General features: G+C 36.0%; 3 protein-coding genes across 5 annotated transcripts; 1 reads left to right on the forward strand and 2 right to left on the reverse strand.

Annotated features, from left to right (window-relative positions):
• The first annotated feature begins 1,231 nt into the window (after positions 1-1,231).
• On the forward strand, positions 1,232-3,494 carry LOC147385326 (putative galactose-1-phosphate uridyltransferase). Its single transcript, XM_086422008.1, has 3 exons — positions 1,232-1,738; positions 2,318-2,608; positions 3,111-3,494. Exons 1-3 carry the CDS (start codon positions 1,271-1,273, stop codon positions 3,363-3,365), a joined length of 1,014 nt encoding a protein of 337 aa, XP_086278134.1. The 5' UTR covers positions 1,232-1,270; the 3' UTR covers positions 3,366-3,494.
• A 57-nt stretch (positions 3,495-3,551) lies between these two features.
• Positions 3,552-6,188, reverse strand: ZKT (protein containing PDZ domain, a K-box domain, and a TPR region). Its single transcript, XM_086422007.1, has 7 exons — positions 5,597-6,188; positions 5,213-5,319; positions 4,866-4,960; positions 4,690-4,766; positions 4,375-4,495; positions 4,189-4,248; positions 3,552-4,102 (listed from the first exon to the last, which is right to left on the reverse strand). The coding sequence occupies exons 1-7, from the start codon at positions 6,127-6,129 to the stop codon at positions 3,962-3,964; spliced, it is 1,134 nt and encodes a 377-aa protein (XP_086278133.1). The 5' UTR covers positions 6,130-6,188; the 3' UTR covers positions 3,552-3,961.
• A 1,004-nt stretch (positions 6,189-7,192) lies between these two features.
• Positions 7,193-15,513, reverse strand: LOC147385328 (uncharacterized). Of its 3 annotated transcripts, none has more exons than XM_086422005.1 (7): positions 15,212-15,513; positions 12,447-14,395; positions 12,186-12,348; positions 8,758-8,921; positions 7,790-8,048; positions 7,591-7,694; positions 7,193-7,506 (listed from the first exon to the last, which is right to left on the reverse strand). In XM_086422005.1, exons 2-7 carry the CDS (start codon positions 14,291-14,293, stop codon positions 7,485-7,487), a joined length of 2,559 nt encoding a protein of 852 aa, XP_086278131.1. In that variant the 5' UTR covers positions 14,294-14,395; positions 15,212-15,513; the 3' UTR covers positions 7,193-7,484. The 3 variants fall into 3 exon arrangements, with proteins under 3 accessions (XP_086278131.1, XP_086278129.1, XP_086278130.1); XM_086422003.1 differs by having other exon boundaries at positions 7,193-7,509; XM_086422004.1 differs by having other exon boundaries at positions 7,193-7,509; positions 12,447-14,417.
• Between the last annotated feature and the right edge of the window lie 1,213 nt (positions 15,514-16,726).

Consider the following 16,726-nt stretch of genomic DNA (forward strand, 5'->3'; position numbering starts at 1 on the left):
TTATTTTTTTTAAAGGACATTTTCGGTATAAAATCCAATTTATTTATTGCACTTTAAGTGTGCCCTTAGGGTAACAAGACCCATGAATAGTTAATATTAATGTTGTGAAACACCAATTGTAGTTATCCGTCTTAGTGTTGCTACTACAACATACGATTATAACTAATACAGCCAACACTATCCTTGGTTTCATTGAATAACAGTGTTGAAACATTTTGATTCAAGCATCATGATTCAAATGTTGTTTTTGTTTTGTAAAAACAAATGCCTGAGAAACTATTAATTAATAGAGCTTTATTTTATTAGAAATTATGCATAATAAGAGAACTTGCGAACATACATTCGAAAGTTTGATACCCACCCACATCTCCAAAACAAGTCATTTATATCAGTTGATGCCAATAACCCACAAATCAACTCGATTGTCTAGAAGTGCTTAAAACCATTGGCAAACTCAGTTGTAAAAATTATTCAAACTGCTAAAGCCTAGAAGTCACTAAGGAGTAGTCAAACATTAATGTTTCTGGCTCTTTCCACGCGGCTTTTAATCTTAAACTTGGATGAACCATATCGATCAATAGTTGAGATCAACGATTTAAATGGTTAATCTCAATGATTTGAATAGTCAATCCAAATGTTAGAGTTTGACTCGTTGTACCGGGGTGAAGGGCATTGAGAAAGATTTTAATAATTTTGTCGTTAAGTTACTGCGAAAAGACAAGATTAAGTGCATTTCAAAAAGCTCACGGTGCATTAAGGAATTTTCACATTTGAAAATCTCAGCCACATTTTAAAATTTTGGTATTATGTATATGGTTCCATATAAAATAATAATAATTTTTTATTGAACATCTATTAATCTAATTTATAAAATAATTTTTTTGTTATTTAAATACAATATAATATTTATACAATTTCTTTAAATCGGTTTAAAAGTATTTGACTCTTCGTAGACGAGTTGACTCGGACGAATCATTCGGTGACCAAGACGAGAAAAACCGTCTTTCAAAACCATGTCTTACATAATTCTTGGAGAGAGCTTCTATTAACACACTCTTATTACTTGTAACACACTGCTCAAATATAAGCACTTATAAGTAGAAATTGGTGTGCCACTAGAATCTCTTTACTTAAACTTCCCCACAATAAGCATGACACGTAGAAGAAATTAAAATGACTAAAATAGCCTCTACGTGCATTTCACGCGCTCTATAATAACCGTTTCCTTTTAACAAACAGATGGACCAAAGAAACGAAGAGAGAGCGCGAGATGGCATCAAGTCGAACCCCTGAAATGAGGAAGGATACAGTGTTCAACAAGTGGGTCATCATCTCTCCAGCTAGAGCTCGAAGACCGTCGGATTTCAAATCAAAATCTCCTGCAAATCCTAGCAACAACTCATCATCTGAGTGCCCTTTCTGCATCGGCCATGAACACGAATGTGCTCCTGAGATTTTCCGAATCCCTCAAAATACTTCAAATTGGAAGATCAGAGTCATCGAAAACCTTTATCCAGCTCTCAGCAGAGATAAAAAATTGCTACAAAACCCTGACCTTAATTCTAATTTTCTGACCTCATCCTTGGCTGGGTTCGGATTTCACGACGTCGTGATCGAGAGTCCGGTTCACTCGGTTCACTTGTCGGATCTCTCTGCATCGGGAGTTGGTGATGTTCTTCTCGCTTACAAGGAAAGAATCCTGCAACTCGGTCGCCATGAATCCATCAAATACATTCAGGTGAATTAGGTTTATTTCTTTAATTTGTTGTTTGTGTTTTTATTCAATTAAGATTATTGTTCTGTTTTTTACTGTAATTTGGGGCTTTTGTTTCTCCTGATTTCTGATTCGGAAGACATTGGTTATTGGATTTAAATTTCCGAGTTTGGGTTTTATTGCCTATTCCATTCTAACATGAAATTATCGTAATTTAAACATCGATCTCTTATTTTTCGTAGGTGTGGATTATATGTATGATTTTTAGGAAGATTGGTTATTTGGGGTTTATTGAATTTGAATTTCCAAGTTTGGGTTTTTATCGCGATGAGACTCAATTCCATTTTGACATGAAATTATTATAATTTACACATAAATATCAATAAACTTTGGCCACTCATTATATGATTTCTCTTTGGAATAAAAGTTTTGAGCTTTATACTTTTTTGGATTGGGTTTTATTGTTGATGACTCCATTCCATTTTGACATGAGATTATTACAATTTACACATAAATATCAATAAACTTCGGCCTCTCATTGTATGATCTCTCTTTGGAATAAAAATTTCGAGCATTAAGCTTACTTGGTATGACTTTTTGTAGGTGTTTAAGAACCACGGTGCATCGGCAGGAGCGTCCATGAGTCATTCCCACAGTCAGATGATAGGTCTACCTGTTGTTCCTCCAACTGTTTCTAATCGGCTTGACAGCATGAAGGGGTGTTTTGATCAGACAGGGAAATGTGCTCTCTGTCACATCCGATCTGAAGAACTTTTGATAAATGAATCGACCCATTTCATTTCAGTTGCTCCCTTTGCAGCATCATTTCCTTTTGAAATCTGGATCGTTCCTCGGGATCATGTTTCCCATTTCCATGAAATAGACAGTGAGAAGGTAAATATCAAACCCCTTTGATCTATTTCAAGCATTTTTGAACTAATGACCATATGAAGATTATACTTGCTTCTAGAACTAATAGCAATGGTAAATGTTATATTGGGTTTCATGTTTCATTCTGTAATTTCTAAAACCATATTTGAGAAGATATTGGATGAATGACTGGAGGTTCAGATGTCTATGTTACATAAACCCTTTAGAATGGATATGATGACAGTTCCAATTCTGTGTTACCTAAACACTTTAAAATGGATGTCGTTCCTACGGCGGATTGCTAATTCAAATGTATTCCATGACATACCTTAGCAGGAAACTTGCCAATTCGGCAAAGATAGAACCAACAACAAAAAGGAACTAGTTATTTCTAGGTGCCAATAAATTCAGTTTACCACTAGTTTTGCCTATAAATCATTCATGTTGCAATGAATTTGTAAATTTATCCTTTCTTGTTTTGTTTATGTATCTTTGATATAATGCCTTGATGGATGTTTATTAACAGGCAGTTGATCTTGGTGGACTATTGAAGCTCATGTTGCAAAAGTTGTCTCGGCAGTTGAATGACCCACCATTTAATTTCATGATTCACACTTCTCCAGTAGAGGTTGCTGCGTTACAATTACCGTACTCTCACTGGTTTCTACAGATTCTACCTCAACTAACTACTGTAGCAGGGTTTGAAATTGGAAGCGGATGTTATATAAATCCCGTTTTCCCAGAAGATGCTGCCAAAGTCCTGAGGGAAGTCACTGTTTAAATGTAGCTGCTGAGTGTGTCATTTTAATTAAAAGCTTAATTCGACGGGAAAACCTTTACTTTGTATGGGTTGTATGTCATTTTTGGATTATACAAACAGGTGTTCTTTATTACTCCAATTGGATCGACCAACTCCTATTTTCTCTGAACAAATTGCCAGAATCAACCACGAAAGCGTTGAACTGTGTGAACTAAATGAGTATGTCCTTCCATAGAAGTGGACAAGATGATGAATTTTACATCACAATTTGAAAGATAATATGTATTTGGAGAACAAGAAAGCATCCAATCTAACAACAAAGGACTTTGAAATGAGTCCCTTTTCAAGCTTTCTTCCGTCTCCCTACCCAAGAATAATTGTATAAAGATGACTAAATGGAGAAATAATCAAAGTAAATAACCACTCATTGTAGAAATTTATAAGCCTCTTCAACCTCCCCCTAAATATAAGTTAATTGACAAAACCCACGAAGAGCAGTGATTTTCAAAGCAGGTGCTGACTTGATCATTCCCTGCATAAGCTTTGGAAATGGTATGGCAAGATCAACTGGTAAACTGCCAAGTTGGGCCTCGCGAGTTGAAATAAGACTCACGATGCTATTTCTTGTTGAAACCAAAAATTGATTTAATTGCATTGATGGCGCTCTCATTGATAAAGGATTCATCAAACCTTTTGAGTAGTGACTCAAATTGTTCAGATGACCTCAAATTGGCTAGGTCGGGATCTGTCCGCATTCTCTGTAACAACGACAACATATTTAGATAGTCTTTACTCATCAATGCTGGATAAGAAAAAACTAACATGATTTAATTGTATTGCTCACCTTGAAATCTTCAAATCCTGCTTTCAGGGCATCTTCAAGTGCAGAGATTCCAGCTTGTACCTGCAAAGAAGGAAATGTATGACTAGATATGGAGAAACATAGCAGAAATAAATAGCTAAGTATAATCGTTAATTATTACGATGGTGTTAATAAAGACAGTTCTATCCATGGATACAGAAACAGTACCTGATTAATCTTGGAATAACAACATGCTACATTGTAACTTGCGACCGCAGACTCATTTGGATCTGGTTTTGACCCCAAAACTGATTCAAACTTCAATAATGCTTCTTCATATTTCCCATCCCTTGTATTAATCAACAGAGGAAAGCCAGATTAGAAGCCCAAGACGAATGTTGTATAGATGTCATCTCAATCAGTCTCCCTCTTCAAAGGGAAGAGTGCAATAGATTGCAACCCCACCAAAGTGAGTACATATTTGCAGATTCAAAAACTAGAAATAACATGAAGAGAAGAGCATCTCAAATGGTTAAGACTTACTGGTAAAGCTTTAGTCCCTGACGAAGCTCAGCTGCTCTAAGTTCCTTTTGTTCCATTTTTCTCAAGTAATTTTGCATCTGAGAACAAAAACTTCAAGCTTCAGACATGCTAAACTGGGAGTGTGTTACTCAAAAAGCGCCCTCAGATGAAGAAAGATCAAGGGGGGTGATACTCACTTGAATTTCTCTCACTTTGTTACTAACAACACCAGAGTTCCTCTCAGCTCTGATAATCTCTTTCTCCGTAAGCTCGCCTGTATTATCCAACTTCCCTGAGGCCACATAAACACATTCTTAAGGGGTGAACACTAAAACTACAAATTTATCGAAGAAAATGAATTGTGGTGGAAATGAACTTTGAAGTTCTCTTGAATACCAAAGAAGCAATTTTCCTTTTTTCCTCCTTTGTGATGGGGTTGGGGGAATGATGTTGGTAAGACAAAAAGTGTAGAAGAGTTTGAGTTTCATTTTGAATTTACACATAATTAATAATTAACGCTGTAGATTGGGTGGGTTGAACTAACCATATCTCTTCTGCATTTTCATGAGTAATGGTCCGATTCTCTGTCGGATGGTGTACATAGTCCTCCCATATTCGGCCGCAGGCCATATTTCTGTCCCAAACACTGCACTGCATACATTTTTGAAACTCCAAACATAAAGAAGCAGTTCTATCTCAATTTTAAGAATTGGTTGATTCTTTTAAACCAATCCACCACACACCCATTGCTTCTTTTATCCAATAATGTCCCCAACATCAAACAAGAACCAAAAGTCAACCGAATTTGATACATTTTCGACTTTGGAATTTAAGATGAAAGATAACTATAATACCCTCAAATCCAAATCAACAAGTATTCTGAAAGAGTGAGCAAAAGAAAAAAAATGAAAAAATGAAAAATAAAAACCTGGTGGCAAGTACTTTATCCCCAACAGTAAACAATCCAGACTTATCTGCTGATCCTCCAGGCGCAATTGCATCAATGTATGTACCACCATCCCTGCCTTTTGCAAACTTAATCCCATATGGTTGGTCCAATTCTACCTCATACTCTTCTTCTCCTTCTTCCTCTGAATTCGATGGCTTGGATTCAGCAGTCGAAGCTTTTACGACTAAAATTGAGGATTTCGATAACTGGGTATTGCAGATACTGATTGAAGAATCGAAGAATGAGTGATTCTTGGGGAAAGGATGCTTGAGAGGAAAAGAAAGAGATGGGTTTTGTTTGATGGGTGTTGTTCTTGGCAATGGAGGGGAAGAACAGAGAAATGGGTAGCTGCTTGGAGCTATAGACATGGTTGGTTCTCTCTCTCTCTCTCTGTTATTTTTCCTTGTTTTGGTGATCAGGTATGAGGGTGGTTTTGAGTGAAGAAAGTGAAATGAAGGGTATACATTTGGTCTTGGAGGGAGAGATTGGAGAAAGAGAGGTCTGGATGGCATGGAGATCACTAGTGGTTCTACTTTGCTGTTGAGTTCAACCCAATGATTCTCAGCCACGTGTAACATACTCCTGGGAGTTGGATTGCTTCCCAACACCATGACTCCTTTGAATGCCATTTTTTTTTTTTCACACTTATGATTCCAAGAGTCTAACTACCATCCACTCTCATAATATCTGATAAGATAATTAAATTTGAATATTGATTTAGAGTATCTGGGGGATTTTGGATTCGGATATCAGAATATTTTTTGGATTAGAATTCAGATATTCCTATATTCGATCCGAGTTGAGAGCCCAAAATAAAATTAAAAATAAAAATCAGTTGATGGGCGGGTTGAGGTTGGGATTTAATTGGTCCATGGGCTTGTCATCGACCTGGATCCAAATGTTCAATGGGTCTGTGCACCATTTAGGTGAAGTAATGGGCTTGTGGTGCCGATTCAGATCGAATTGGGTTACAATCCTACATCACTATTTGGATGCAAAAGTGATCCAATGATGATGGGATCAGGTCCATCAAATTCACTTATATAGGCATAATAAATATAGAGAAATTCTATTGCCACACCAACTTTGGCTTATGTCACCCCAATTCATATGTAAATCACCAAAGAATTAGCAAATATCTTGGGGTGTCCTTAATAAAAGTTGATGTGCCAATAGAAGCTCTTGAAATATATTATCACAACAAGGTACGAAGCGGATCGAATAAATTATCAGATGAGATCCTTACTAGATTGGGTCCTTAATAGAACCTAAATCCTTGATCCGGATATGAGATTGGATCTGAACCTGATCCAATCCTGCGCATGTCGGATTTTTTTGAAAATTTTATAGGAGAGGAATCACATAATATTAGCCAATGAGAACTTAAAAGATAAAAAGGAATCATAAGTTGGAGAAGAACCATATTGTTTAACCATAAACATGGGACATATATATGGATTACAAGGCACAAGCAGCATCAATCGTCTTTCAAGCCGGACAACTTAAAAACCATCCCATCCTGCAATACTCATTCAACCCAAGAGCCTCATTGATGATGCTCTATAAAATAACTCTAAACCATAAATTTCCTTCTTATTCCTAATAATAATAATAATCAACGACTCCAGTCTACCAACTTGTGGATTCAAACTCGTGCAAAACATCCATTTAAAGTGATCCTTCAAAAGAAAAAGGAAAGAAATCTGTATAGTGTGTCTGTACAAGGCATTTTCATCTGAGTTCCACACATTCGTAACTTGAAAAACCAAGTCTCGAAAAGATGAACCCAATGCCTCTCTATTTATTATAAACACATTTACACGATGCTTTGGAACGGATGAAACCTAGAAGTCTTATAGAGATAACTTTAGCAGCACTGCCCCACAAAACTGCTGAGAACCCAAATTGTAGTTAGCAAAAAAAAAAAGTGGTTATTGACTCAAGGAATTTCACCAAAAATAGCAAAAAGTTACTTCTTCAGGCTGTTGCTCGAGAGGACTTTCATCCCATATGGGCTGGTCCGGAGTGCCGACACATGAGGCCTTATAGCCTCCACCAATGCCACATGAGAAGCCCCCTGTACAAGAAGAAAACAAGCAACCTGACAAGATTACAGCCAGAAAGACCCTTCAAATATGATATACAAACGATAGGTTTTGGGGGAAGTTCTACCTTAGAATGAGTCAGTGCTGCTTGAACAACATAATTTCCATAAGGATCCTGCAAGATCTGATCTAACTGCGAATCGTTTATCAATTCTTGAATAATCTGAGGGCAGCGCTCTTCTCCTGCATATTTCAGGCATTTCTCGACCACGTTACTGCTATACTTCTGCATGGAGAGGTATCCATAGTTACCATCTAGTTGGTCGAGCATATCAACTGTCGCCCATGGGACTTGAAGTTCAAAAACATATTGCACAACATAATTCCTGCATAATAGAATCAAATTTCAGAAGTAAAAGTTAATTGTATGTAAAAAAGAAAAAGAAATTTAACCGCACATGCTAAAATGTGAACTATGTAACAATGATAAAGATGTGTGTCAATATCTGACACAGATATGAGCTGTCTATTATGGTGCCCTCAAGAAGCCTGAAACACAGACATGTCCATCATAAGTATAAAATATAAGGTTTTTAAAATGAAATGAAGGGAGAAATGTACCTAAGTAAATTTGATGATTTCTATTGGAGGCTTATCACAAGAGATTGGGTGGTGTTTATTTGAGCATGTCTATACAGAAGCCAATAGGATGGCTGATTATCTTGCCTCTTTGTGTGTAACTAATGATGTATTAGTTTGGTCTCCCCCTCTGTCTAGGGAATTGACTCTGTTGGTGGAAAGGGATGCCCATTGGCATCCCTTTCCTTAGGGTTTAATTTCTGATGATTCTATTTTTGCTTGTTGGGGTCCTGCCTAATCCCTTGATTACCCTCCACACAAAAAAAATGGAGGATGAAATACACGGCCTTCAAATAAGTCATTTACTAAAATAATTATTAAGGCTAAACATTGACACTCCCACGCGTGTTAGGATGTGTCAACATATATCCTTGTTGATACATCCTGCCACATCTTTGTTACATAGGTAAAGAATAACAGACTACATCCATGAAAGAAAGGCAAGACACAGAGTACCCATATTGGTCTTGGGAGAGAACAAGAGCATTAGGTGTGATCTCGCAGACCAAGCGACGCCTTTGCTCACCATCGGAATGGCCAAGGCACTTTTGAAGCACACAGCAACCATGGCGGTCTGTTGCCAGCTCGAAGCAGTGAGCAATAGCAGCTTCAAAAAGGAACTGCAAAACAAACCACAGTTGGTATATTACTGAACATCAACCTTGCTCACTACAAAAAGTTCAAAGATTTGGTAACATTCACAATAATAGCAGCTATATCAGATGCCCCACATGTAAGTTAATAAGACCGTGAAGGGATCATGATTTGGAAAATCGACAATCTGATACAAATTAGGTCTCTGAAGTCCAATTGGGTCCACCACCACCACCATCATCTTCATGTGTAAGCCTTATCCCAAAGATTTGGGGTTGAGGATGATCTCCATTGTAATGAAATAATCCTCCAAAAAATAAGCTGATTTTGAACCTTTAACCATATCACTAATATATTACAAGTTATAACACTTTGACAGATTATTTCACTGTTATTATTATTATTTTTTTGGTTCATTTCACTTAAACTACTAAGTTCTAACCCTATCAGAAATTATGAGCAATTACTTCATCTACAAATAGAGCCAAAATATAAATGCCTAGGACTGATTGTTGGTGTAAAAACCAACTATAACTAGGAAATATTTGTCTTGTATAAATCTACCCTCACTCTAGTCAATATACCCTCATACGTGTCATTAATCATGCCAATATCTACTAGAGGCTCATTTCTTTCTCAATAATCAATATCTACCAAGTTAACTTTCTAGGAACTTTATCTTATACTTTCTTTAAGTCAACGAAAAACTACATGGCAATTTATCTTATTTAATTAAACTACTGTATAATATGTCCAAGTAAGAAGGCTGCCTCCTCAACTATTAACCTCCTTGGCATAAACCCATTTTTTTAAGTCCAAGATTTTTTTTTTTGTGATTATCTAATGAAGTTATTCCTTTCTTAACATTTGTCTTATCACTTAATCTGATGGTATCATTCTGTGGTTCATAAGTTCAATTCCCAAATACTTGGTGCGACTTTTGATGTATTTGCTATGAATTTAAATACCTCTACTGAAATACCATATGACTAGAGCTCTCCTTAATTTTTGTTAAAGTTGTTGTTGTTTTTAAAACCTTGCATTAACTTAATTCTACGAAGGTAGGTGTGCCATTTGGTTTCCAATACATTTCCTAGTAACCATAAGCCAAGCGTATTCTCTTCATTTAATAATTTCCAAAAATACTGTCACCTTTCTTTAATATTTTCAACATATACCAAGATCCTTATGTTTGTCACTCTTAATGCATTCAACATATTTCAAATCTTTAGTTTACCTTTTTAGTTGTATCGGCTTATAAAAATCTTTCTCACCCTCTCTCTAGTCATCAAGCTTTATGTTTAGCCTCACTTACAACTCCCCTTGATTCTTTCTAGAATTGTTTGTATCCTTCAAAATTTACTTGTTTCTACTCTTTGGATACATCTTTTAAAAAATGCAAGATTTTGATGGAAACATATCAATACATAGTAAATTTTGATCAAAATATTCTGTTTTGGACAAAATATATTAAAAGAAGTGACAAATTATAAAAAATAGCAAAAATTATAAACTGTTATATTAAGGGCTTCTAAATTTCACATAATATTCATTCACTGGTACAAACTAATTGTGATCGGTCAGGTGTATATAATCATATTTTGATGTATTCTACGTGTACTAGTGCACACAATTTTCTAAGAAATTTGGTGAAACAAGTGTGATATATACACTCTCAGTTGACTTCTGATATGTTTTTCACCAGTATACATTTTCATGAATTTTTCCATTTCCCCTTTTATCTTTCTTAGTATTTCCACTCATCCATCGTAGCATTCTCATCTCTGTGATGCTCAATCGACAAACATGTTTCTTGATTAGCTAACATTTAGTTCTATTAAGCATAGCCGGTCTTACAACCGTCTAATTTTTTTTTTTCCTCTTATTTGGTAGAGATGCGTTAGTCACACAATACGAAAAATGAAACACATCCACTTGTAGACAACATAACGTGAAGGATAAAAAAAATGATAGATCCAGAAAAAAGATATACTTAAAATTATATATATTGATAACTTTATGACTTGAGGGTTCTTTTGCTCTCCTTACCTTTTCTTAATAAATCTTAGTTATCAAAAAATAAGAATCAGGACACTTCAATAGTATTCTAAATGCATCAAGTTACCTCTTTCCCCAGGTAGAATTGTAACCAAAACCACCATGATATTATGATTTTGATCATTTTCATAGGGCAAGTCAGTTTTTTCACCTAATATCAAGGCACCTAGTTAGAGTAAGGGGTTTCCCTGGAATGCCGTTCTAAAATTCAAAACCACAGTAATCGTTTAAAATGTTGACTGATACATCATCTTGATATCAATGGGAATCAAAATGGCTCTCCTGTCCAAAAAATCTAATGAGATGTATCGAACCGTATTAACTACAATATTACATATCAATGAAAATCATAAAGAACCAATGGTTTCTAATATGGATTGGAACCATCAGCATAATTACTATGAGGAATTGGACTTCATCTGTTTTTTATGGGTGGATCTCTTTAAGGTTAAGATGAGAACAAAGTTAGGTGAGCAAATCTCAAGTTTTTCTACAACAATGCTGTATCTTGACAACAGAAATAAAGAATATTTATGACAAAGATGACATGATTTTCACATATGATCCTACATTAGTATATATTGGTTGGGAGATGAACTATTTTTTTCTGACAATATTTACAGTTTTGCTCATCAAGACCCCATTTCATACCATTTGTATTAGGGATTACTTTCTTTAGCCCAACAGGAAAGAAAGATTCAACTGGAAAGGACCAATGTTGCTAGAGAGAAAAGATTTCCTACTCTTGACTTGAGGACCCAGTAGATATCAAGGGTGATTTCTTCAATGCAGCCTTTTTGGCTTCAAGGAAGAGGTGAAGACCACAAAGTATAGCTGTATAGTAAATCAAAATTAGACTAAGGCCTGGATATCTTCTACAAAGTAGAAACATACTCACAAGAGAAGCAACAATGAAGGAGATACATATAATAGGCTAGAAATGTACATGAAAAGATATGATAACTGAGAAAAATTCACCTCATAGGAACAACATGCATCAGATTTAAAGTACACAAACTTTTGGCAATACTTAATTCCTTTAGCATGAAATTAAACTTCCTCTCACCTTAGTGATGTTCTACACATACATATTTGAATTGGACCATTAAAAAAAGCAAGTAGATGTATACATATATTGCATCTATATATCTATATATATATAGAAATACATGTGCATGAATATGAACCTATCAGTGGAAGGGTAGAGCACAAAAAATAAATATATTACTCACCTCACTATATTCAAGCTTTAGGTATTGCAAGCAGCGTTGGACCACATGATTGCCATTCACGTCTTTCATTAAAGTCACTATATTAGGCTTCAATGATAAAACAACCATGGAAAATTGCTCTGGGGTTTTAAGGGTTTCTATAACCTTTTGTACAGCCCGAGTCCTGTGTTTGTAGAACGAAGTATGGAACATGAACTTAGAAAAAAAAAAAAATTTCACGAAAAGTCACAAACAAGTATTTTAAACTGCAAGAACACTGACCCATGCATGTCACGGGAGATTCTAACAAAGTCCATGGGTTTTCTAGTGATAATGCGAAGTATTTGTATCTTTTGAGCCTCATTGCACACTTCAAGCAACTTCTGGACAAGGTAATTACCAAAAGGATCCATCATGAGCTCAACAATATGACTGATGATTTCTACAAAGATCTTTTCGATATCTTCTGCACTTCCTTCTGTAAATTTCCTTTGCAAGAAGCGGCAACCATGCTGATCCCTTGCCATGAAATAGATTTTCCCCACGACATCATCCACCGAGGTATATTTCTGCACCAGTGGCCTTGGACTATTAATCCTAAAATCTGCATTATCAGGGTTCGAACACTGGAAAGATCCAGAATTTATAACGGAAGGGTGGTGATGAAAGTGACCATTTGAAAGCACTTTTCCATTTGTGATCACATGGTTAGGTGATTCATCAGCTAGAACAGGGCCAGGATTGATAGCTTTTAGCAAATTTAATCCATGAGACCTTGTTAGAATTTTTTCAGGACTATTATTTTTCTCCACTTCATTCAAAACTTGAAATGTTTCAAAATCTTTGTCAGAACTGGTACAGCAACGGACAAAACTACTTGGTTCATGCGTGAATGGGCAGCTCTCTCCCCTCCCACAGAAACCTTGAGAATAATAACGACATGAGCTGCTGCTTCGTATCGATGTGAGCTCAGACGAATTAAAACTCCTCCTAATTGAAGCATTACTATTCCTAAAGGGGTCTCTATTCACGTGCTCTAGATGTTGGGGGATGGGCATTTCAAAATATGGTTGCCTGGCATTCCTAGTTATGGGTCCAATTGTCCCATTTCCATTAGCTTGAATTGGATGATGGGTATCGGGTAACTGACTTCGAAGTTGTTGCAAGTACAGATAATGTTGATGCATCATGTGATTCTGTTCTTGCTCCATATGTTGCCATGAGATGTGAGACAAACGAAGTTGCTGAGGCACCATGTAAGGAACGCGAGATTGTGCATCGAAGAAATACTGCTGTTGATACGATGGGATTGATAAGTCCACTTCAGGGACGGGAATACTTGGAAGAACCTGGAAAGCATGCATACTAGGTGGAGCTATAGGCATCAGTCCGGAGTATTCTGGGACATTGTGTTGTTGCTCTCTCAATCCCAAGTCAACAGATAAATTCTCTAGCGATTGGCAGTAACCAGGTTTCTGCTTCTTTAGTTCCTGACCAGACAACTCCACATTGAACTTCTCTAGACCATTTGACGTCGGGTTTATGAAAGTCATGCCATTTAGAGAGTTGGGTGATCGAGGAGAGGGAATGGCAGTCCTCCCCGAATCTAAAATTGTGCAATTTGGTAAGGTTTTGTAATTAATGAGCCGGGGACTTGTTTCCCCAATCGCCAATCCATCCTTAAAGTTCAATTGTGTGAATGCAGAAGTCAGGGATTGGTCATCAGGGAGGTTCGAGTCCTCCCTATTGACAACATTCTTGATGGGTGATTGATGATCATTTTTCACAGTTGTTTTCGCTCCGTCTAAATTTCCGTTGGTTTGGATATTTGGATTGAAAGAGCCGTGAGAGGTATCACGGGCAATGTTGGATCTTTTAAAGGCCCCGCCAGCATAGAATGCCACATTGCTGCTCGGGCTTCCACCCTGGGAAGCATGGTAGAAGTTAGTGAAAGTTGTGGAGACGGATGATTTTGTGCCCCCTTCTTCTAGTGGAATCCCTGTCAAAACTGGAGAGGAATCGGTGGGAATGGATTCCTCGGGAAGTGGAGTTCCAGAAGTCACGTTGGGTATCTCGTCCAGAAGCATCTCGAATTCGTAGTAGTCCTGTTCAATCCCTCTTCCTTCCATCTCCTGAAGGGCAGGAAATTTGAAATTTTCTCGTGCTGATGAACAGAGCCAGCTCTACTCAGCAATGCAGATCCGCGAAAGACCCATAAATGCAACTGGATTCTACATCGGCAAGAAAACAACACTTTGTATAAAATTAAATTATTATTTACTTAATCTGAATCCAATAATACAAAATTTCAGCAAATTCCTCCCAAATGGTAGAAACTAATGCTTCTACAAGAACTAAACCTCACAGTCAAAGAGGCAAAAAACAAAAAAGAAAGAAATAAAGAAGGAACGATGTAAACAAATCCCATTAATCCAAAGCTTCCAAACCGATCGTCAAATGTAGCTGAATCATAAAATCCATTATTTTGATGGCAATTGAAAACCAAATAATTCTCATTTCTTGAATCCGTTTAAAGAAAGCCCAGTAATCCAAAACCCATCGCCAAATTCTACCAATCCGCAAAAAAAAAAACGAAAAAACCAACACAATCAACAGAAGGACTCATCTGGGCATACAATCAAATCATCAAATTCTACAATAGAAATGCAATCAATGTCCACAGCACAGTCTAAAAATAAAAATTAAAAAAAGAAAATTTCAGAATCGCGATGATCGTCATCAGACTGATTCTATGACTCGGCTCCTCGAATTTGACGTCCAAAAAGATGAAAAAACCGAATCGGATTTTTTTCAAGAAAACCCCACTCAAATTCAATTAATCCATCAAATGCACCAAAACCCCTTAAACCCTGATCATCAAAAACCAGACCCAAATATAGAAAAAAAATGTTTTTTAAAGAAACCCACAAAATAATAGCAAAAATAATTAAAACCCATTACAAAAAAATAAAATAAATCCATAGATTTATATATAGACAGATAGAATCAGAAACAGAAGAACAAATCCCACGTAAATGGAGCCGTACCAGAGAGAAAAAAAAAAGTAGCATTAAAGAGAAGAGAAGGCCATGGTTATGGACCCAAGCTTTGATTCCGCAGAGAGAGAGAGAGAGAAAGAGAGGGGTGTTTTGGTAAATTGAAAGAAATGCAGAGAGGGTGAGTGTGTATATATGTAGGTAAGGTAAAGGAGGCGGCGTGGAGGAGAAGACGAGGTTTTCAAAGGACAGACAGAAGAGCGTAAGAGCGTGTCACCATAATACAACTGACCCAACACCTACTACACTACACACAACACAACACACCCCCTTCCCCAAGCCATGCATGCTTTCTTTCTTTCTTTCTTGGTCCCTCTCTTTCCTTTTTCTTATCTTGGTTTTGGTTTTGGTTTGGTATGGTTTTGGGTCTTGGATCTTTTTATTTTTTATTTTTTTATTTTTTTATTTTTTTATTTTTTAATACAATTATACCCCCAAAACTACTTACACTTAGGTAGTGCAATCAATGGATCGGGTATGGGTCAAATCAACAGATAAAAATTAGATTATACTCGAAGTTGATCCAATTTGAGCTTTTATTGGATCTTTTTCTAGGATCCAAGTCCAATCTATTGATATCATTGGATAGCAAAATCGGATACCACGTGGATTGGATCAAATCCAATATACTATCATCGTCACAAAGTTAGAGTATGGGTTTTAAATTGTAAGGGAAAACTTTAGAAAAAGATGTAGAAAATAAGAAAAAATAATGAAATATAAAAATATTTTAAAAATTATGAAAAATGCATATATCTAATAATACATAAAATATTTATTTTAATTTATTCTATATTTTTAATATAATGTTCTCAAATATAATTAATACAAAACTGGTTTGTTACTATGTATACTATCATAAATATAAGTAAAATTTATATTTAGGTAAGATATATCATATAATTTACTCATTTTTTCACCTTTTATAGTGTCTTATTTGAGGTTGAAGTAGATAGATCTTTTAGAAGATTTTTTTTAAGAGATTGAAGATTATGGGTGGAAGTAGGGGTGGCAATGGGATGGGTTAAGTCGTGTTGTGGTAAAGTTATTTGTGACCCATTTAATAATCATGTCAAAACCTTAGATCGAAACCTAACCCATATATTAAACAAGTAACATGGCATGACTTGTATAATTCGTTTAGTGAACATGCAGAATTGTGTCATGTTCAATTTGACACTATGACACGTGAATAGAACATGATTACGATGTAAACACAAACATAAACATGTTTACGACCCAAACATGATTATAACGTCTATCTATCAGCCTAACATTAATCCATCACTAGAAAATAAAAATATGGCAAAATCATTAAGTAGGTTATATATGAGTTAAGTTGCACATAGGTCACATGACAAATTAATAGCACAATAATAAAATGTGTGAAAAACGATTAGACGAGTTGATGTCCCTAACACAAACATGACCCATTTAATAAATACGAGTTAGATGATTCAACATGATTACGACCTGAAAACAATTAGACTCATCCTAAGTCTGTTA

This window comes from Akebia trifoliata, chromosome 14 (assembly GCF_017979445.1).
Source record: "Akebia trifoliata isolate Shusen 1 chromosome 14, ASM1797944v1, whole genome shotgun sequence".
NCBI classification, from domain to species: Eukaryota; Viridiplantae; Streptophyta; class Magnoliopsida; order Ranunculales; family Lardizabalaceae; genus Akebia; species Akebia trifoliata.